Source organism: Saccopteryx leptura, chromosome 9 (genome assembly GCF_036850995.1).
Source record: "Saccopteryx leptura isolate mSacLep1 chromosome 9, mSacLep1_pri_phased_curated, whole genome shotgun sequence".
Taxonomy (NCBI): Eukaryota; Metazoa; Chordata; class Mammalia; order Chiroptera; family Emballonuridae; genus Saccopteryx; species Saccopteryx leptura.
Window position 1 is genome coordinate 10,037,106 of NC_089511.1, and position 22,188 is coordinate 10,059,293.

General features: G+C 50.3%; 3 protein-coding genes across 10 annotated transcripts in view; 2 read left to right on the forward strand and 1 right to left on the reverse strand.

The window, feature by feature from the left end:
• RSPRY1 (ring finger and SPRY domain containing 1) overlaps positions 1–3,106 on the forward strand; it is a 41,703-nt gene extending 38,597 nt beyond the window's left edge. For all 8 annotated transcript variants that reach the window (XM_066349051.1, XM_066349056.1, XM_066349050.1 and 5 more), the window contains one exon: positions 1,653–3,106. In XM_066349051.1, the coding sequence (XP_066205148.1) occupies positions 1,653–1,749 (97 nt within the window). In that variant the 3' untranslated portion in view covers positions 1,750–3,106. The remainder of the gene's footprint in view (positions 1–1,652) is intronic.
• A 3,846-nt stretch (positions 3,107–6,952) lies between these two features.
• Positions 6,953–13,242, forward strand: ARL2BP (ADP ribosylation factor like GTPase 2 binding protein). Its single transcript, XM_066349182.1, has 6 exons — positions 6,953–7,246; positions 8,009–8,070; positions 9,611–9,717; positions 10,604–10,689; positions 10,906–11,002; positions 11,920–13,242. The coding sequence occupies exons 1-6, from the start codon at positions 7,209–7,211 to the stop codon at positions 12,019–12,021; spliced, it is 492 nt and encodes a 163-aa protein (XP_066205279.1). The 5' UTR covers positions 6,953–7,208; the 3' UTR covers positions 12,022–13,242.
• Positions 13,243–15,176: 1,934 nt separating this feature from the next.
• PLLP (plasmolipin) overlaps positions 15,177–22,188 on the reverse strand; it is a 23,064-nt gene continuing 16,052 nt past the window's right edge. Inside the window, exons 2-4 of the mRNA XM_066349518.1 lie at positions 19,409–19,582; positions 17,170–17,292; positions 15,177–16,047 (exon numbers count right to left, since the gene is read on the reverse strand). Of these exons, the coding sequence (XP_066205615.1) occupies positions 15,931–16,047; positions 17,170–17,292; positions 19,409–19,582 (414 nt within the window). The 3' untranslated portion in view covers positions 15,177–15,930. The remainder of the gene's footprint in view (positions 16,048–17,169; positions 17,293–19,408; positions 19,583–22,188) is intronic.

Below are 22,188 nucleotides of genomic sequence, written 5' to 3' on the forward strand. Positions count from 1 at the left end.
GAGAGACAGTCAGACAGACTCCCGCATGCGCCCGACCGGGTCCACCCGGCACGCCCACCATGGGGCGATGCTTTGCCCACCAGGGGGCGTTGCTCTGCCCATCCTGGGCATCGCCATGTTGCGACCAGAGCCACTCTAGCGCCTGAGGCAGAGGCCACCGAGCCATCCCCAGCGCCCAGGCCATCTTTGCTCCAATGGAGCCTTGGCTGCGGAAGGGGAAGAGAGAGACAGAGAGGAAGGCGTGGCGGAGGGGTGGAGAAGCAAATGGGCGGTTCTCCTGTGTGCCCTGGCCGGGAATCGAACCCGGGTCCTCCACACGCTAGGCCGATGCTCTACCGCTGAGCCAACCGGCCAGGGCCTTTGCTCTTATTTTTGATGGAGCTTTAACCACCAGTTCTCCAGGTCCAGAGCCTGGAGTGATGGACCCGTTTGTAACCCCCAAGTGTGACTCAGCCTGGGCCCTGACTCTGCCTCCATTTGTCTGCTGTCTTTTGAAATGGGTTGTTATCTATCAGCCACTAAGGGAAGTGCATGCACTGTAGCTCATCCACCCTTAGCTCTTCCAGTCTCTTCTGAAAGAGGCACAGTGGCACCTGGTCTGTGGTGGTGCGTTGGGTAAAGTGTCGACCTGGAATGCTGAGGTTGCCGGTTCGAAACCCCGGGTCAAGGCACATACAAGAAGCAACCACTGCAAGTTGATGTTTCCCATTCCTCCTCCTACACCTTTCTCTCTCTTCCCTCCTTCTTTCTAAAGTCAATAAATAAACTCTTTTAAAACAAGAGGAAAGGAAGGCGCAATGGCCCCGGCTCTGGTTGCCCCTTGGTACCAACTCTGCAGCCCGGAAGCGCTCCCGTGGAGCCCTTGGGGTCGGAGTCGTCAGGGCCTCACAGCAGGTGCAGTGTAAAGGCAGGTGTCTTGATACCCTTTTTCATCTTTGCTCTGTAAGTGCAGTAAGGTCCCAGACAGCAGGGTCGGCTCTTACTCACCTTTGTGCTCTCGGTCCTTCTCAGTGCTTTCCGCATCCACTAAGGGCTCGTGGATGAAGGCTGGAACCGGAAAACTTAGAACCAGGTAGCTTAAGTGTGAGCACAGCACCTTTTTTTGGGGGGGGGGTTATTAATTTTTAGAGAGAGAGAGAGAGAGAAGGGGGAGGAACAAGAAGCATCAACTCCCACGTGTGCCTTGACCGGGCAAGCCCGGGGTTTCAAATCAGTGACCTCAGCATTCCAGGTCAATGCTTTATCCACTGTTCAGGCCTAGCACAGTCTCCTTAATATAGACCAATCCAAAACAGATTTAAGGAGGACATTTTAGAAATTATAAGTTAAATTTATCTATTTAACTTTTAGCGACAAAAACAGTTTATTTTTCATTGATTTTAGAGAGAGAGACAGGAAGGGAGAGAGCACAGGAGATGAGAAGCATCAACTCATTGTTCCACTTAGTAGTTCCATTTAGTTGTGTATCCATTGATTGTTTCTCGTGTGTCCCTGACCAGGGGTGGAACCTGCCGCCTCCCAGTGCCAGGGACAGTGCTCTCTCCACGGAGCCGCCCAGTCAGGGCAAGCTTGTGAACATTTTAGGTTGAGTTGGCAGCAGTTGTCAGTTTGATCTTTTGAAGCATTAACCTGTCATTTGTCTTTCTCCTCAGTGACCTGTGCATGAATTGTGCCTTGCAACTGGAGACCTGCCCATTGTGTCGCAAAGAAATAGTGTCTAGAGTCAGACAGATCTCGCATATTTCATGACACACGTGAAGAGGCATCATGGACTTATTTCTACACAATTCCAGCCAATGTTGAAAACAAAAACAAAGAAAACAAAAACCCATCTCTAATCAATCGTACGCACATTGAAACTTATAGCCATGGCCAGATTTTATGCTAAAAATGGTAGTTTGTCAAAGACAAAATTCTCTTAGAATCTAACCCAACTTGCCAGCCCTGAGAAATTCCTTTTAAGGCCGAGGGAAGCTGAGTGCTAACGAGCGAGGCCGGTGGCACTTCCATGGAAACGGGGGCATTGCCCTCTGAGTGCTGGGACCACCCGGAGTCTCCTTGTTGGCGTCATTTGATTGTTTAACACAGGATGTTTGTCTCATATTCAGAGTTTTATTTTGGACAGAAGGTCATTATGGAGAAGTAAATGACAGCGTCCCTGGGTTAAGTGACCCTCCCGCTGGTCAGAAAGCGCAGTGTGTGGAGTGTATGTCGCCCTGGAAGACTTGAATCTTTAACCCTAGAATCACACAGGTCAATACTACAAGCAGCGCGGAGGGCCTCGGTGAAGGTGAGGTGCGCAGACCGTAGAAAACCCCAGATTTGATAGTTCAGTGATTCCAAAGAACATGCTAGGGTTTTTTTTAAACTGCAGAAAACTGGTGATATTTTCACATTCATGGTGTTTTTATCCAATTTCAGTACCCACATTTTGTGAGGAAAAAAATGTTTTAACAATGCAGGAGAAATTCTTAAATTAATTGCAATGTTTGACTGGAGAAAATTGGTATTTAGTGTATTTTTAAGGTACCATCAAATCAAGTTTTTTGTTAAAAAAGTTTTTTTTAATCAGTATTGTTTTTGGAAGTAATATTCTTTGAAACTCTTGAACCAATAGTTTGAAAAGCTCTTAGAGCACAGTCTGAGAGTACGTATTCCTATTATTTTAAATAAACAACACGTTTTTTGACTAGTGAATTCAATCATGGATGGCTGACTGTGTCTTCATCAAAAGTGTTATTCCCTCTCAGGGTCTCTGGCGAAGACCTTCAAGAGTTTGGGTTTTTTCTCCCAGAAAATTGGAAGGTAGAATTGTAACTTCATAGAACTTATTTTATAATGGTGTACCTCAGCAGCTGCCTTTCAATTTATGCCAAGCCCTTACCGAGTTTATACTTGAATAGTAAATATGTCTTCTGAGTTCTACATGGTCTTAATCTCATTGCACATTTTTTTCTTCCTTTCCCACCCTTTCTTGTTTGTAGTTCATTAAAATGTCCCATTACAGAGCTGATTTCCTTCCTGGCCGTACTTGTTGGGGTGCTGGATTTTTTCCATGTCTTTAGTCTTCCATAAATTCAAAAATATATATAAATATATATATATATAAATATATGTTCTCTTCTTTAGCTTGTGGTGAATACAGTAATTTGCATTGAAGAAATAAAACATTTGTTGCCATTTTTTACTAAGATTTTATAACTTTCATTGGTACCTGCTGCTAAAGTTCCAAGACAGCATCTCAGGTTTAAGGGCTACTTTCCAGAGTAGAAGAGATTCAAGTGTTAGGATTAAGAAGCAAGGTTAACACTATGCATCCAGCAAATCTCTACTGAGCACTAAGTATGTTCTGGGCACTGCCGGTATGGTATACAAAACACGTGTACTGGCCCTGGCCGGTTGGCTCAGCGGTAGAGCGTCGGCCTGGTGTGTGGGGGACCCGGGTTCGATTCCCGGCCAGGGCACATAGGAGAAGCGCCCATTTGCTTCTCCACCCCCCACCCCCTCCTTCCTCTCTGTCTCTCTCTTCCCCTCCCGCAGCCAAGGCTCCATTGGAGCAAAGATGGCCCGGGCGCTGGGGATGGCTCCTTGGCCTCTGCCCCAGGCGCTAGAGTGGCTCTGGTAGCGGCAGAGCGACGCCCTGGAGGGGCAGAGCATCGCCCCCTGGTGGGCAGAGCGTCGCCCCTTGTGGGCGTGCCGGGTGGATCCTGGTCGGACGCATGCGGGAGTCTGTCTGACTGTCTCTCCCCGTTTCTAGCTTCAGAAAAATACAAAAAAAAAAAATAATAATAAAAAAAAAAAACACGTGTACTTGTGGAGCTTGCTTGCTTCTGGTAGTGGGAAGAGGACAGTATGGCTGTGTTCATTGTAATAAATTGTTAGTGCCTTGAAAGAAAAGAATGGGGTGCTATGAGAGAATGAGGGGGACTTAGTGAAGATGGGGGGAGAGGCAGAAGAAACTTCACTGAGAAAGGAATATTAGTAACAACTCAAATGAAGAAGTAGGGCCTGGCCAGGCAGAGACTCGGAACAAGCTTCTAGGACTGAGTAGCTACAGGAATACAAACAACACTGTAGGCAGAGGCCCTGACCCGGCGGGAAGGAGCTCGGTGGGCTTCGGGATCTGGTGGGAGGCCCCTGGAACTAGTGAGGTAGGAACTGAGCGGGTTGAATTGTATGCTCCAGTGCTGGAGAGTTCAGGAGACTCTTCAGGAAGCCATGTGAAGGATTTTGTATTTTATCCTAAGTGCAATAGAAAGCAATGGATTTTAAGCATGCAAGTGCTTTGATGAATTTTAAAAGATGGTTCTGGCTTCTATGTGGAGAATGGGGTGGAGGTGAGGGGGGACAGGACAGAGGATGAGCAAAAAACTGGGAGACCAGTAGGGAGACTCAGTAATTAATTCAGCGGAGAGGCGAAGGTAGTCTGTAAATTCAGTGGAGGCAGAGACAAGTAGATGGAATTAATAGTCTGTCAATAGTCAAAAGGATGAAGGAGCCCATTAGCTTCCTAGAAATTTACTCTTGAACTTTGTTCATAAGATGGTTTACTTTTCCAATTCTTAACTTCTAAACCACAAAACGAGGATTTCAACATTAAATTATTCAGGATGGAAGCAAAGTTGGGATCTTGGAGTTGCTTCAAAGGAGAAGACATTCACCTCACATAGAAGAGGAAAACCAGCAAGCTATGTGAAAGGTAGTAAACAATAGACTGGTATTGTACCAGAGAGAACAATATGTAACATCTTTTTTATTTCCCAGAAATACCCCTAGGATTCCAGCCCCTGCCCCAAATGTTTTTAATGAATTGCCACTTTCTTTGAATGATACTGAAAAAGCAAGATAAAGTCATTTGCAGAATGCCAGGAAACAGTGATTCAATCATAGAAACAATTTTAGTAGCAGAAAAATGACCATTACATGCTTTCAGCCATCTTGAATATCCATGAAAACAAACTATCCAAATAAGATCAGCTCTTTTGGAGACTGTACATTTTATGCTGTTCACTTAAAACAATTATTAATGCTAACCCACAATCTAAGGATTTCAGTAATTAATGGAAAACTTTTAATATATTCAAGTAAATTTATTTTTCTACAAAAAAGTCACCATTCTTTTTTTTTCTTTTTCTTTTCCAGGAAAGTATCTCATTCTAATTTCCAGTATTGTTTGTTAACTCAGGGATTGGGGCCCTGTGTAGCATGATAAGTAAAAACAGGAGTGAGCCTAGACTCAGATTCCAGCCCCACATGCTACTTAATCACAAGTATACAAGCACTTCTAAGCCTTGGTTTTCTAATCTGTAAAATGAAGGCAAATACCTCATAGAGATTTTCTTTTTTCTCATAAAATTTCAGGTATTTCAAAAGGAGACAATATATTAATAAATGTTTAGCGTGAGTACTTGGCACATGCCTGAATAAGAGGGTACCTATGATTATTACCTTTGACCCCATTTGTTCTAGCCAGAGATGGAGAAGTAGATTAAAGATGGTCACAAATTCTTTGATATTCTTCCCATCTATAAATGAGGTTTATGTCCCCTCCCCTTAAATCCAGGTGTGCTCTGTTGTCTGCTTGATGGATATACTTCAGTGGAAATGATACTGTGCTGAGTTTCTAGTCCCAAGCCTTGAAGTGACTGGCAGATTCCACTTCCTGTCTCTTGAAGTATTTGCTTTGGGACCCAGCCACCGTGGTATGAGAACAACCAAGCATCCCTGGGAAGACTTACATGGAGAATTGAGACTCCACCCAACATCCACACTGACTCCCAGCCAATAGCCAACACTAGTTTTCCAGCCATGTGAGTGAGCTTCTTGGAAGAGGCTCCTCTAACCCCATTCCACCTGCGCCACCTGACATGGATGGAGTGGAACAGACACTAGTTGTCCCTAACCAAGTCCTATGCAAATTGCAGATGAGTGAGCAAAATAATTGTTTTAAGCCACTAAGTGTTGTGGGTGGCTTGTAATAGCGAAAATCAGAATGGATGAAATCGTTTCCTCCTCCTGTCTGATCCCATACATGATTTAGCAGTAGAAAAGGTGGTCAAGTTCATTTAGTCCAAAAGAAATAGGTAGTTTATAGAGAAAGTAGGTCACAAGGAAATTTGCTGACTTTGCTTTGAGCTGTGTGACCAGTGCTTGACTTAAACAGAACTCAGTCCAGTTCTTTAGGAAGCCTTTTTAGGTGCCAGTCTTCCGCTTGGGGTTAAGCAGAGTTAGTACTCTGAGAATTGATCTGGAAACAATGTGTCTTGATGACAATTGCCATACCTTAAATCCCTGTACCATTCAGCGCACATTTGGCCAAAAGGTATATAATGTAACAGTGGTCCAATCAAGATACATCATCAGCTCTAGGAAAAATCCGGCAGTTTTATAGAGGGCCTTTTTCTGATTGCGTTGTTCAAAGGGGTTCTGTTAACTTGAATCTCGCCTAATTAGCCAAGAAACCAGTTACTGCGGAATGATCTTTATGATGTAAATATTTACGATGTATTGTACAAACAAGATATCCACTTCCTGCGGTGAGGCTTTCCTGCCACTAGAGGGAGCACCTGCATTGCAAATCTGACGTCTGCAGTTATCTGATTCAAAAACCAAGGATTGACTCTCAAGAGATTTGCAATTTATAGTGCATTTAAACCTGCTTTAAACTACTTAATCTTCTTTAGTCGTGCAATTTGCAAATGAGAAAATTGAGGCACTTGATGTGGATTTCTTCCATAAAACAGAGGCGACGTGAGATTTAATCGCCGCGCAGCGTGAGGACATGTCCGAGAGTCCCCCGTGGTTCACTGAGGCCCAGCTGTCTTACCTTCCGGACTCTTCATCCATTTCCCTCATTTCCTTTTCCTATCTTTGCCCCGCCCCTGGCGTCGGGCAACACGCGTCTATGATTGGCTGTCGGAAACCGCGAGACGACGGAAGAGGTTGCGGTGACCATGGTAACGGGAGGCGGGCACGGAGCCCCGGGGTCGGTTACAAGCAGGCCCCCTCGGCGGCTGCAACGGCTCAGGCCGAGGCCCGGCTGGCTCGTGGCTAGGCCGTGACCCGGCCGCGGCCTCGGCAGCATAGCCTCCCCCATGCCAGTTGGGGCTCTGCGGAGCCGAACGGAGATTGGGCCCGGGCCGCGAACCCGGTAGGAGGCCAACGGGCCGGCTCGCCCACGCGGGGTGGATGCGGCGGCGACAGCGGCGATGGACGCCGTAGAAGAAGAGAGCTTCGCGCTGGCTTCGTAAGTGACACCGGCCGGGCCAGGGGCATGCAGGCCTCGGCCTCTTCCCTTTGAAACGAGGGCCTGGCGGGATGGAGGACTGAGGCTCCGCCCCAGTTCCCGGTGTCGATTCTGTGGCTGTTGCGACCGCCGGGTTCAGGCCCGGGAGGACGGGAGCGCGGAGCGGTGTCCCTCATGGATGAACACCTCCATTCCAGTCCTCCCTCCTGCCGAGGCTGGACCGCGGGTCAGAGGGACCCTCCGCTCCCAGGGACCGGCCAGCATCTCGCCTGCGACGGGTTCACGCTCACAGGCAGGTGTGGGCTGATAGCGAAAACGAGGCGAGCAGAACCCACGGAAAATAAATGCGGAGGAGCCTTAGGGTGATGCCCTATGCAAACCCCCCTCCATTTGCCCCTCTTGTAGATCCTTGTGTCACAGCAGGTTTTCTGAAAGTGGAGCCTTACGTTCATCTTTGATGTCGCAGATGCCTTCAGTGTATTTTATTCTGTTTGGAATTGCTAGATTAGACAATAATTATTTTGTTGAAGCTGAGTGATAGGAAGTTCCTTTCGCTATTCCTTTTTTGTGTGTGCATGTTTGAAAATATCCATGGATTTTTTTTTTTTTAAATGAAAAGCATAACTTTATTTAAATACCTTTTTAACCTTGCAACTCAGGGATTAGTTAACAATACCTGGTATGGTCCAGCGTTGATGGAGGTCATAGTAAATTCTTTAAAATACGATTTGAAACAGCACCTAATCCAGGCATATTTTTCAGCTCTTCTGCCTCTGATGCCGAATTTGATGCCGTGGTTGGATATTTAGAAGACATTATCATGGGTAAGGTTTCTTGCCAGTTTGCCCTGTGCCTTTTAATTCTTAGACCCTTGCTTTTAAGGACGCTGAAATCAATTTGGTGAGTTAATTTTTAAAAGAGAAAACATCAAGCTGCATATAATTTTTAATGTAGCACAGTGTAATAGTGAGCTTTGTGCTTTGTCTTAGGGGCAAACAGTCCAGTACTCTGGAAAACAACTTACAACCCCAGATTCAAGAGTCAGGAAGGCACTTGTTCAGGAAATCCGGCACCTAGAATTTATGGGGCTCTTGTCAAAACTTCAGGAAATATTGACCTACTTTATTGCGGAGGTTAAGAGCAATTTAGTTTTTATGACATAAACCACAGCATAAAGCTATAATCATAGCACGCATGTCCGTAAAGTAAACAAGGCCTCATCCTTGAGCTGGTTCGGTATTTCCTGTTTGTGGATTCATATTGGCACCTGTAAGTCCTACGAAGTAATAAGCAGTAACTGGCACCAAAGGTTTAAGACAAATAGGTAGGAGAGAAAAACTTAAAATTTGAGAGATTTTATCTATTGACTTCAAGATTTGTGAGAATTAGGAAAAGGACACTTGTTTGGTGTTACTAGCTGTATTTCTTAAGTCTAGTTTAGTCTGAAAACCACTGACCAGGTTTTTGTATGTGTGGGGACGGTAAAGGTCCATACCCTTAACCCTGTAAATACAGCTGTTTCACCAGTAAGTTCTCATTCCCTGAGGATCTGAGGATTTGGGGGATACTGGGCATACTTTGAGTTTTTTGCCCTTAATGGGTACCCTAGAGGCTGTGAGAAAATGAACTCTGTAAACCCGGGGTCTTTATCCCAAAGTCTAGGTTGCTAGTGAAGCTTTTGTTTTATTTTGGGATATAATATTCTATTCTGTTGTTAAAATTTCTATTTTCAAACATTTGTTTGCAGTAAACTAATCTCTACATAAATTCTCGTGTCAGTTCAACCTAGCAACCCTGTATGACAGGAACTGGGATCATCCTCATTTTCCAGCTGAAGAAGCTGGAGCTCTGAGAAATTAAGTGACGTGCCCAAGGGCACACAGTTCTGAGTGGCTGAGGGGGGACTGGAACCCGGCATCTGGCCTGTCAGAGCCCGTGCCCGTATCCACTGCGCTCTGCCCACCACTGCTGTGGACATTAAGATAAGGGAACCATTTCATTCCTCTGAGGAAAGGGAACGGGAGGGAGTCCCCAACACCCCCTGTATGGGTATATGCAAAATGAACCCCACGGTCGTGGTGATGGCTGCACAACACTGTGAAGGTACTTAATGCCACCAAACTGGACACTTAAAAGTAATGAAAATTATATGTGGTGGATGTTTTATTACAATTTTAAAAATAGTAATAAAAAGACTGGATTGGTCTGTTTCAACATTGGTGTTCCATTTAACACTTCCTTGAAACACTGTTAGCTCGCTCTGACCATTGGAAAACCAGTCTGACATGTAATTCCTGCCTATTTATAAATCAGAGTGGTTTTTAGTCTGCATTAAGAAGAATAATTATTTTCATTGTGGTTCAGATGACGAGTTCCAGTTGTTACAGAGAAATTTCATGGACAAGTACTACCAGGAGTTTGAAGACACGGAAGAGAATAAACTCACCTACACACCTATTTTTAATGAATATGTAAGTGAATTTCTTTTTCTCTTACCAGAGATTAGGGTTTCATTAAAATGTGAATTTCAAATCAGAAGATGCTGAAATTTGCTTGACTTTTCAAAGTTGTCACTAGTCCCCTGCCAGGAAGTCTAATGAGAGTCTGGTTTGGTTCTCATCATCTGTCGCTTCCCTCCAGACAGCTTTTGGGGCTGTTTTCCAAATGTTTGAAGATTTCATCAACTTCTATTTTCAAAGATATTTGGCATAATGTTGCCTTTAGTTACAGTTAATGGGAACACCACACCTTGCATTTATACACTTCTGACCTTATAGCTTTCACACAGTTGGTTTTCTTTCTACAGGCAAAAAAGTCAAGCCTGTAGGATTGTTAGGCAAAAGTAAAAACCAAGACCTAGATCACTAACTAGTTGGTGGCAACACCAAGACTAGAATCCAGAAACTTCCAGGAACCTCAGTTCTTGACCCTTGGGTCCTTCTACTCTGCCGAGGTGTGTGGGGTTGCCTCCTAGAATAGTCTCATCTGCCCGAGAATGGGTTTGAGCCTCCAGGACTTGCCTCCCTTGGCATAGGAACTTGGCATAGCCAAGGCAGCTCTCCTCAAGCCTGGCCTCAGCTCACAGGGACCCTGCGATCGCCTCTCCCCCGTAAGCTTCTGTCTGTCGGGAAGAAAAGGCCCATTCTTGCATTCCTCACTTTCTGCCCTGGGGTGGGGACCCTGCTGCCATCTACCCACCTGAGAGCATTCATCTTGTCACAGTGTCCTTCTTGAGGACAGCAGCTGTGTCTTGGTTCTCTTTAAGTGTCCGCAGCACTAACGCGGAGCCTGGCACATTGACTGGGCTTTCTGAACAGAAGCCCTGTGCTCTGACAGAGGTCCTTTCTGCTGTCACAGATCTCTTTGGTAGAAAAGTACATTGAAGAACAGCTGCTGGAGCGGATCCCCGGGTTTAGCATGGCGGCCTTCACGACAACTTTACAGTGAGTTCAGCTTGACTCTGCGTTATACCTTTTTTCACCTTCCTCCTTCTTCGGTCTGAAAAGAAGACTCCTTTTTCTTTCGGTCCTTGAACACCAGGGCTTAGAGCACTTGGTGATGAGGTCCCGGTAGGAGGGCCTCAGAGTCTTTGAACAAAATCCGAAGAGACTGTCCGTTTCATCATTCATTCGTGAAGCAACCGAGCTTTTCCTTTGCAGGCACCATAAAGACGAGGTGGCTGGTGACATATTTGACATGCTGCTCACATTCACCGACTTCCTGGCTTTTAAGGAAATGTTCCTGGATTACAGAGCAGTAAGTCTGTCTTGGCTGTTCAGCCACAGTGAACCACTTAGAAAGCTCTAAGCAGAACTGCGAACACAAAGCACCCCCAGGCTTCTCCCTGTGAGCCTGGCCGGTAGCAGCTGGAGGGTGTTAGGAACCTGTGCTGTCTCCTCCCCAGGGCCTGGGACCCGTACTGGGGAATTCCGTCCTCACATGCTGGTGAAACAGGCTCCAGGGACCTCCAAGGATCCCTAAATAATCAAGATTTGTGTTTGTTTTTTTTTAATTTTATTTATTCATTTTAGACAGAGAGACAGAGAGGGAGAGAGAGAGAGAGAGAAGGTGGGGAGGAGCTGGAAGCATCAACTCCCATATGTGCCTTGACCAGGCAAGCCCAGGGTTTCGAACTGGCGACCTCAGCATTTCCAGGTCGACGCTTTATCTACTGCGCCACCACAGGTCAGGCTAAATAATCAAAAGGCAGGTCTAATTCACCTTTTCTTTTGTAAATTTTTTCATTGATTTGAGAGAGGAAGGGAAAGAGGGGAAGGGAGAGAGAAGCATCAACTCATTGCTCCATTAGCTGTTCCATTTAGCTGTGTTCTCATTGATTGCTTCGAGTAGGAACCCTGACCAGGGATTGAACCTGTGACCTCTGGCACGCCAGGTTGATGCTTTATCCACGGAGCCACCTGGCCAGAGCTCAGCCTTGCCTTTCTTAAAGTGCAGGCTCTTAAATAGGAAAAAATAAATGTTTTACATTGAAGGGAGTTGCATTTTTTTGAGACCAGGGCCAGTGCAGGGTAAAAATGCAAATAACCCCTTCCGCTTCCTGTATGCTCCCTGGTGGTCCATACTCCCACCCTGAGTGCCTCCTCCCCCGGGGCAGGGTTCTAAGCTAGAAAGGACTTTTCTGTTTGTCCCCTGACGTTTATTTTCCTGTATAGGAAAAAGAAGGCCGGGGACCGGACTTAAGCAGTGGTTTAGTGGTGACTTCATTGTACAGGTCACCCTCTCTGCCAGCTTCCCAGAACAGCCTGCGGCACTAGGCCCAGCCCGGCAGTGAGAGTCCAGACTGCAGCAGCCCTGTGTGCTGGGAGAGGCTTCAGCTGCCGACCGAGGAAGAGACCTTGGAGAGCGGTTCTGTTCTGCAACTCTTCAACATCAAGTATTGATGGGTCAAAAAACAACCATGTGACCCTCCTGGGACCTGTTTCTTTGGAAACACCTTGTGTTCAGTTAGCCTAGTACCCCTCCCTCAGTGGACATCTCTCTCGGGCTCAAGTCCGGCCCCTGGGGAGCAAGCCCCACACCCAGCACCTCACAGGGGCCCTCTCCAGCATAAGTTTCATCCTCCACAGCTTGTCCTGTTTGGGAGTGTGGGTCTAGGGCTTTACTCAAGCCAGCTCCCTATCTTGAAATTTCCAGAGCTCCTGTTGTCATGGCCGGTCTTGGCTGCAGGATTCAACTGAGAGAGATGTCCTTGGACTTAAAAGCTACATGTTAAAGTCAGTTTTCCTAGTCTTACATTTGTAGTCCCTGTGTCACTGTGTGTCTTCTGGTCCTGATGTAATCCCATTGTTTCTAGAACTCTCTTTTAAGTGTAATAGTTTTTTGAAAAACTATTTTTATAGATGAATACTCAGGCTAACCTAGTGGATGTAATCTGGAACTTCCACGATTACCCACTTCAAGATCAAAGTATTATATGCTGTGTGCTTTTTAGCTGTTCGTGCCATGAGAGCGGAAATGCTTCCTGTGTCAGCGTCCCTTTTACTGGGCACAAGTGAGTGTGTGCTTATGCCACAAGTAGACTAAGTGTATCTTTTTCTCCTTTCCTTACAGCATGTTAGATGTTTGTGCAGGTTTGCTTGAACTTTTTCTGTGTGAACCAGTTCATTAGGTTTTCTGTCGGGGTAGACGGTCCGCAGACTTCCTGCCGAGGCCGTGTTCCTCCCCTGGCCCAGCTCAGCACGGGTAGGAGCAGCGGACGGCGGGCCTGTGTATCTGTGTGCTTTGACGTAGTGCGTTGGCTTAGCACAGGTTCAGTAGAACGTGACTGGCCGGAAAGCATGGGTGTCCCGTCTCTAGAGAGAGAAAATAGCTCGGGTCCCTGTGTGTATCTTAGTGGGTTTTTTTTTTAAGTAAAAATAAGACTGTACTGACTTTTCACTTGGCTGTTGTGCTTTTAACAGATTAGCTGTAGGCTATGTGTTTTCTGTACTGATGTGGCGCTTATTAAATACTTGTGTACTGTGAGTAAAATTTAAGGTGTTTTGCAACAACCGTGATTCTAAACAAGCCCTTCGTTCCCTTTCTTTACTGCCGCTGCCCCGCTGTGTTGGTATTGCTTCGGTGCTTTAAGCTGGAGGCTCTCTCAGAGCCAGCCTCTTCTCACGCCGCCTCTCCCAGGCATGCCCCGCCCCTTGTTCTTCTCCTGGGCGGGTAGGAGGCACTTGAGCCAGACCTGTTGGTCAGTTCCCCTGGTTGAGAAAAGGCAGGTGGACAGAGATGGAATTATGGAAAAAAGAATGAGAGTAAGGGCAAATGGTTCTTACCATTTTCCACTCAGAAAGAAGCAAGCAAGCTTGCTGTAGTTTAATATAAAGAAGCTAGGCTTTCTGACTTCTTTTAAAGCAAACTAGAAGCCCCTGTCCACACAGAAACTAATGTCATGTGCCACCAGGGGCTCCAGCCTGGTCTGGCAGGAGAGAGCCTGACACTGTGCGCCAGCTCGCAGACAGTAGTGTTCCTGTTCCCGACCTCTCCTCACCTGTGGGCACGGCAGTCACCCGGCTGCCGGTCTGAGGATCGGGCAGCCCTGGCCTGGACCAGGCAGGCTGCCGCCTGACTGAGCGTGTGGGCCTCTCCCCGAAGCAGGCCCTGGGTTACGCGTCAGAAACCTGGAAGACTTGTCTAGGGGTTTTTTCCCTCTTAAGCCTCAAAAGAAAGTGGGTTGACCCTTTAAAACTAAACTCTCTGATGGCTTAGTCCTTGAATGGCTATAATTTATTATTCTGACACACTTGAGAGTAAAAAGGAATGCTGTTAATATTTACACCAGGACGAAGGCAAGAACCGGGACCCGTGTAGCCTGCTCAGTCCTCCAGCCCTCTGTAATGGAGGGGCGCATTCACACTGTTTGAATTGTTACTTTTTCAGTGTTCCCAGTTTTTCAAAAAGGACCAAGGGCTGCCCAGAAATGCCTTTGGCTCATTATTCAGAGCATGATGCTCTGTAGTAATAGAAAATAAGCTTAGGAGGACCCTGTTCCCTGCTGTCTGTGCCAGCTCTGCTCATCAGTCAAGCTCACCACCCACTTATGTCACCTCTGAACTTCGCCAGTGTGCAAGGAGGTGAATTACAGCAATCTGAAGTTGAACAACATGACCTAACTTGCCTAAAGTTAGGATTCCTAAGTGATTTATTGTTAAACTGAGGCCTTTTTTTTTTTTTTTTTTTTTTGTATTTTTCTGAAGTTGGAAACGGGGAGGTAGTCAGACAGACTCCCACATGTGCCCGACCGGGATCCACCCAGCATGCCCACCAGGGGGCGATGCTCTGTTGAGACCAGAGCCATTCCAGCACCTGAGGCAGAGGCCACAGAGCTATCCCCAGCACCCAGGCCAACTTTGCTCCAGTGGAGCCTCGGCTGCGGGAGGGGAAGAGAGAGACAGAGAGGAAGGAGAGGGGGAGGGGTGGAGAAGCAGATGGGCGCTTCTCCTGTGTGCCCTGGCCGGGAATCGAACCCGGGACTCCTGCACGCCAGGCCGACGCTCTACCACTGAGCCAACCAGCCAGGGCCAAGACCATTCTTAGAATAAAAGGAGGTGCTACTAAACTTAGGCCAGGACAAAAACAGCATAAACCAGACCAGTCCCAGGCAAAGCAAGCAGGAAGCTGGTCACCCGACCTCAGGTCCCAGAAGTGGCTGGTCCCGAGCGACTCAGGAACTGGTGCTGCCCCGTCATGGACATTTAGGACCTCTGTACCATCTTACCCGGTGGCTTCCTGGAGGGTAAGAGCATCCACAACCCACCCCATTAAAGTTAATAAAAATTTATTTATAAATAAATTTAAAAAAAAGGAAAATAGTATGTCATCCCATTAAAATTAATAAAAATTTATTTATAAATAAAATAAAAAAATAGTATGTCACCCCATTAAAATTAATAAAAATTTATTTATAAATAAAAAATAAAAAGAGCATCCACAACCATGATTCCCCAACACCTTTGCATATAAGTTCTTCCATCTTTATTTTTGTAAAAAAACTAAAAACAACAAAATCACCACCATGCACGTGACAACTCACCAGTCAAGGTCTTGCTGCCCTCCCTCCCTCATATCCCACATGTCTAATCAACAGTGTCAGGGAAGCAGTTGTTCCTGACAATAGCTCTTCCCAAAGGGACTTAGAAACAAGGGCTTGGGGAAGGGAGGGAAGCCTTCGAGATGGGTTTCATCATTGAGAAGGAGCTCAAAACCAATCTGCTTTAAATAACTGGTATGTTGGAAATACAGAGGGAAGGAAGACCACGCTGTCAGAAGTGTCTCCCTTCGAGGGTTTGGGGCGGGGCACGTTGCTTGTTAGGCTTACTCTATGGTGGGTCGGGCTGCAGGTCTGGAGTCCTGGTTAGTAGTGTGTTTAGTGCTGGTAAGAAGGCTGGGCCGCGCCTTGGACACTGAATCCTCTAAAGACAAAGCAGAGACAGCGATCCCCAAATCCCCCGTCACCTTCTGCTGAATAAGGGGGTAGGGCGGCGGAGGTCTCAGCCGTTGGCCTCTTTCCAACCCACACGCATGTGGACTTGGGCGGAGCCAGAGGAAGGATGCTGGTTCCTCAGGAGTGCTGGGTGAGCCCAAGTCTGATGGTCAGAGAGAAGCAAGTATCATCCTTTCTGCACTGTGACCAGACTGCCACCGTCAGCCCCACAGCGGGCCTCGGCGCGGGCTGCTTAGGCATAGCCGCCGGCCATCTGACTGGTGGCCGCATTGCTGCCCACTCCTCGCCAGGCCTGGAAGCTGAAGAACGCGCTCACTCCGTAGGCAATCATCACTAAACACGCAAAGAACTGGAAGAGAAGATACGAAGGCTGAGTTGTCAGCAGCACGACCTGGGGCAGCGGTGTGGTGACATGGGTCCCAGCCCAAGACAGAGAGCCTCGGACAGGTACAGGGAAACCGAGGGCTCCTCAGTGAACCAGGACCGGCTGCTCTGACGGCCACAGCGACTTCTCCTTAGCCATACACTTACTCAGCAACTAACGTGAGCCTCGGACAGGCACAGGGAAACCGAGGGCTCCTCAGTGAACCAGGACCGGCTGCTCTGACGGCCACAGCGACTTCCCCTTAGCCATACACTTACTCAGCAACTAACGTGAGGGCTGACAGACAGGGAGTGTGACGGCATCTGGACAATGTGCTAGCAAGTGACTGAGAGCAATTTTGGACACATCAGGGATGTGGTGTTAAAAAGACAACATTCCAAAGCTACCCTAGGAATTTTCTGGATTCCACAGATGGCCACACTCAGAAGCTGCCTGTCTCTGCCCCAGAGCCTGTTCACTGATTTCAAAACTGCCCTCACCGGCAAGACTGAGGAGCCCACATCCTGGTCTAGACCCTGCCCTACCCTGGACTTAGTTGGAGTGTTACTCTGAGCCTCAGTTTCCTTGTCTGTCAGAAGGGACTGGTAGTCCTTTGTCCCCCTCATTCAGGAGTCAAAGCATCCGTGAGGCAATGTGTGTGCCGGGACTCGAGGGGACTCATGGAGGCCACTGCTGTTCACGGGCTGCTTGACCCAGAGCCTGAACTTGGGCTTCATGGGAGAGCCTGGGAACCCCCAAAATGGTCTAAACCAAAGGTTGTTGCGTGTCCCCTTTTCTAGGTAGGGGTGATAGTTTTTATCAGACTTCCCCAGGGGGCATATGACCCTAAATCAGTGTGATACACAGCCAAGCCCAAGAGTTAACCCAAAACTTCTGTTTACCACAAGGATTCTGGTTCTTCAAGGTCTTTTAACTGAAGACGGAGTCAGCCTTGCTCCCGAGACCTGCTGAGCGTCGGGATGGGAACTCGGGAGGTGGCAGGAGCCTGGCCTCGGACCAGAGAGCAATGGGGATCTAGAGGCGCCAACCTCGCTTTGGCCAACCCCGTTTCTGCCGAGGACAACCAGGGAACCGTACTGTACTCACGGAAGCAGCTGCACGCTGGTTATACTGCCGGGTGCCCTTCAGGGACGTCACCTCGACTGCAGCGGAGCAGGTGATGAAAGCGGTGATGTAGAGAACAGTGGCGCCCATGTTAAATATCATTAACTGGGGGGTGGGAGAAGGGAGGACAGGCTTAAGACACGAGACTTCAGTAACTGGGACCTCCTGGTTCCCACCGGCACGCCCCTTAGTAGCCAGGATGGGCTGGTGCTTGGGGATGGGGACGGAGACACGGCCTCAGCAGCGGTCCCCACGTGCTCTGCCCGGAGTCCATCTGAACTGGGAGCATGAAAACCCAAGGCTGAGGGGCAGGGAAATGGCCGGAGGGCCTGCAGTGTGTGGCCAGGGGCAGCGCCTCTCCCAGCAGGCGAACCTCATTCCCTACTGCAAGAGGCTGAGTCCACCAGCTAAAGAACTCCAGGCTACTCCTCCGTGTCCCCTCAGGGCCAGGCCAGGCCCCTAGGCCTCGGTGGTGGGTGGTGGTCCTCCCCTTGTACCCAGTGGGAGGAATCTTATGCCTTTTGGCCACATCCTAGCCTCAAGGACTCACGTCAAATGCCAGGGTCAGGACCCAGTGGGATCCTGAGCCTGACTGGCAGGAAGGGCCCTTAGCTGCCAACCAGGCCCAGGTGCCGTTTCTCCAACACCTGGTCCCTGGAGCCGGTTCACAGCCCTCACAGAGCCTGCAGACCGGTGGCCCTCAGACTTGTTTGGTTCATCTCATAGATTATTTTGTTTAATTACCAACATCGTAAATTAGATTTCATACTAAAACCTGAAGCTTTCATAAAAAATCCTTCAATCAAATTACTAGTAGATTTGCCCCAAGGGGCCTGCTCTCCCACTAACAACAGCTGGAGCTGAGTAGAAGCGGCTCCCTGTGGGTCAGTGGTACTGAGCTCTCCAGAACCCCTCCTGACCCACTTCACATATCTAGCCTGCCGGGGGGGGGGGGGGGAGGGAGGCTTGCAGCCCCTAACCCAGGACAGTCCCAGTGCAGCCTTTGGCAGATGCAGGCAAGCCCCCTCCGCCCCTCTGCTAGGAGGTCCAGGAGTGTGGAAGACACAGCCCTGCTGTCACGGCCCGGGAAGGGAGCCCCACCATCAGCAGCTGGGGCCAGACACCTAGGCCCCTCCGTCTCCAGTGGGGCCAGGCTGGACCCTAGCCCGCAGTCACGGCCCGGGAAGGGAGCCCCGCCATCAGCAGCTGGGGCCAGACACCTAGGCCCCTCCGTCTTCAGTGGGGCCGGGCTGGACCCTAGCCCGCAGTCACGGCCCGGGAAGGGAGCCCCACCATCAGCAGCTGGGGCCAGACACCTAGGCCCCTCCGTCTCCAGTGGGGCCGGGCTGGACCCTAGCCCGCAGTCAGGCTGCCCTCCTCGCCCCAGGATCTCCCCTCCAAGCTCGGCACCCGCTGCAGACGCCACCTGGCCCCTGCCAGTGATGTCAAGATCTAACAAACCGGGTCTGTCTTGAGGATGACTCACGTTTCCTCAGTTTAAAAAGTCATTGAATTGCAAACAATGCTGCCTAGTCCCAGCCTTGCTTGTCTTACAATCATGTGCCTCTCTCTCCTCTCGGCTCACTGAAAGCCTCAGACCCCAGCTGCAGGGGTTTTCCGGGTCAGAGAAAAAAACCCAGCACTTGCTCTGTGTCTGTCCTGGGTACTTCCGAAGGACGCTGTGTCCTGAGGAGACAGACCTGGGTCAACCTGGGATGCCACCCCCTCCGGGCTGCACGGGCTTCACCCTGGAGGCGGCAGGCGGATGGCCCCGCACTGCCCGAGGGCGTCCTGCACACCCCGCCGGTCCTGCGTGTTCCTGCCAGACCAGACCAGCCTCCAGGCCCAGGGCTGCCTGTCTGGGCCCAGCCAGAGTCCAGAGATCCTCTGCAACACAGGTTCAAACTCCGACTGCCCCCTATTTTCAAGACTCCAATGGCCTCCGGTCCCTCCATCCCACAGCCCCTCACTTCTACTCCCTTCCCCAGAGAAAGTCAAACCGTGTCCTCCCTGGCTCCTGCTCCCAGTGCTCAGAAAAACTGGACACCGAACCATTAGCCCCCTCCCCAGCCAGCTGTGCAGGCCAGCGGCAGGCCCCTGAGGACCGCAGCCAGCCCCCTCCCCGCCACTTCTCAGGTAGGGGGAGGTCTCACTGTCACGGCTGCTCCCCGAGGCAGAGTGCTCAACCTGGAACCCCCTCGGGCCCCCCACCCAGACTCACCACCAGCGGCCAGGGCACCATGTACAACTTCATGTGCAGCTGGAACAGGTAGAGAACGAAGAAGACGATTGTCGCCAGCCAGAGGAAGACAGCAACGAACATGACCCAGCCGTAGGCCGGGTACAGGTGGTACGGGGTATCAGCAATCAGGGCCCACACCAGCAGCCCCAGCACCTGGAGGAGGAGGACAGGGCCGGAGTCTCCCAGAGCCCCCAGCACAGGGGCCCGAGGCCACCGACCAGACAGACTGCCCTGGGCCCTGGCTGCTCCTGCAGACCACCGGTACCAACCAAGCCTTTCCCGGTAACTTACTCCCCTTTCAGGCCTCAGCTGAAGTGTCACCTGCTCCAGGGTCCCCGCTCCTCCAGTCTGGGTTCCAGAACACCCTGGGGCTCGCATGGCTCCTCAGGCCCCCACGCCCCAGGACCAGAATCCTAGTTCCCTCCCCAGACTGGAGTTCCCAGAGGGCAGTACAGAACCGGTCTCACCCTGGGTCCAGGCGCCCAGTACAGGACCTGGGCTGTGCCAGGGGCTTTGTCAAGCTGCTGAAAGACAGAGGAAGGCACCGGCACATTCCCGAGGGTCGGTCTGACTCCCAGGGGTGGGAAAACAAACCCCGTGTGTGTCCCCTGGGTCACCTCCACCTGGCGCCCCACCGAACCCTGTCCACACCACCTTCTCTGACTCTAATTGCTCCTCTATACCGGCATTACTATCCCTGCCTCCCAGGTGAAGCTGGGCCTCACAGAAGCCAAGCTGTCTGTCCCCCCACTCCCACGCGGCGGGGGCCCTAGCATCCTAGCAGACAGTGCGTGGAGCTGCTGACGGCATGGAGGCCAGAGATACTGCCTGGTTTAAAAGCTCCCTCCCCTGAGCAGCTGAGTGACCTCGGGCAAATCCGCAAGCTCTCTGTGCTTTGGTCATCTCATCTGCCCAGTGAATACAGTGACCATACCTATGTCTTAGGACCGCATTAAGGACCCAGGAGTTCATGTACTCAAGTGAATATGACGGAAGCATTTGCCTTTGTTGTTCACAGTGGGTACACTGTGCCCCACCCCAGCCCTCCAGCCACAGGGGATTCCACACAGCCCTGGGGGGGGGCAACCTGGGGGCACAACAGCAGGACGGACCCACAGAGTCTGCTCGGACCCACAAAGAGTCTGCTCGGAGGCAGGGGGCCCGGGGGAGGCCCGCGCTGGCTGCTCACATGTGGCCATCCCAGCCTCCCCGGCCCTCCAGCCACAGGGGATTCCACACAGCCCTGGGGGGGGGCAACCTGGGGGCACAACAGCAGGACGGACCCACAGAGTCTGCTCGGACCCACAAAGAGTCTGCTCGGAGGCAGGGGCCCGGGGGAGGCCCGCGCTGGCTGCTCACATGTGGCCATCCCAGCCTCCCTGGCCCTCCCTCTCCATGGGGAGGGCATGCTCTGGAGTCCCTTCCCTGGCCCACTAGGCCCGACTGGGCAGGCCACCGAGGGGAGGGACGGTCTACCACAGAGCTTGGGGACGAGGCTCCATGGCCGATGAAGACGCACAGAAGAGCAATGTCCAGGCATGTGGCCCCAACAAAAGTGCCCTTGCCACCAGCTCGAGATGAGCCAACTATCAGATCACAGAAAAGTGACTCAGGAGTGAGACTCACCTCTGGCTGCTGGTTTGGGGATAAAAAGTACCCCAGGCCACTCACACCAGTTGATGACCTGTGGCAGACTGCTGGAGCAGACACAGGAGAGAGCTGGCACACACCCAAGGGCTCATGACCCAGAGTGCAGCCAGAGCTGGGCGCCAGCTGGACACCCCGCCCAAAGCACCCGCCAAGACCCAGAAGGACGTTTCTGTATAGATCCCCCTACATGTCGGGTCAGGACAAGAATGACCTTAGCTGAGTGGCCCGGAATCCAGCAGCCCCTCTGACGACCTTCCTTCCTCCTCTCACTGCCCTTCTCCCACAAGAGGCTGGGTAGGGGGCCAGGTGGGCGGAGCCCTGGGCCTGGGAGTCAAGTCAACAGCCAGGTTTCAATCCTGCCGGTGCAGTGCTGTGTGATCCCGGACATGCGCCTTCCTCTCTCTGTGCGGTCCACCTGGGCAGCTCGGGGAGGCCCGCCCACTCCTGAGGCACCATGAGAAATCCTGTTTTGTACATTGCTGTATCTCCAGTTCCCAACAGCGCCCAGCACATAGTACGTGCTCAATAAATATGTGCCCTGGAGCAAACAGGCCTGTTTCCCTAATCTGCCAAACAGGTGGAAACCCACCCTGTTCAGGTGCTGCGTACTACAAGAGGAAGCAGGTGTGAATTGGTGAGTCTGCTCCTCTGACCAGTATACAAACAGGCTGGCAGTGGCCTGGGGGGTCCCACTTCGCAGGTGAGGAAGGTGGCCCGGGTAGAACTCTGCCAGCAGTCACACAAGCTGGGGACAGAGCCCTTATCAATAAAGACCCAGAGCCAGGGTGTCTCAGCACACCATGAACCCTCATCCTTAGGACACCCTGCCTGAAACAGACACATCAGGGGGCCAAGACCCCGCAGAGCCAGGCCAGGTCACTGTTCTGAAGAACAGACGCTCCTGAAGCAGCATGTCCCAGGGACCCTCCCAAGGTGAGACCTGGACAGGGCAGAGACAATCCATTCTCTTTTCCCTTAAAGCAGGGTCCTTCTGTCATGCTGCCTGGCTTTAACTGTCTGAAAGGAAGTTAGGAAACTCAGTGAACTGAAAATTAAGAAAAGACCAATTCTAGTTTACACTAACGACCTATTTTATAGGCATGAACACT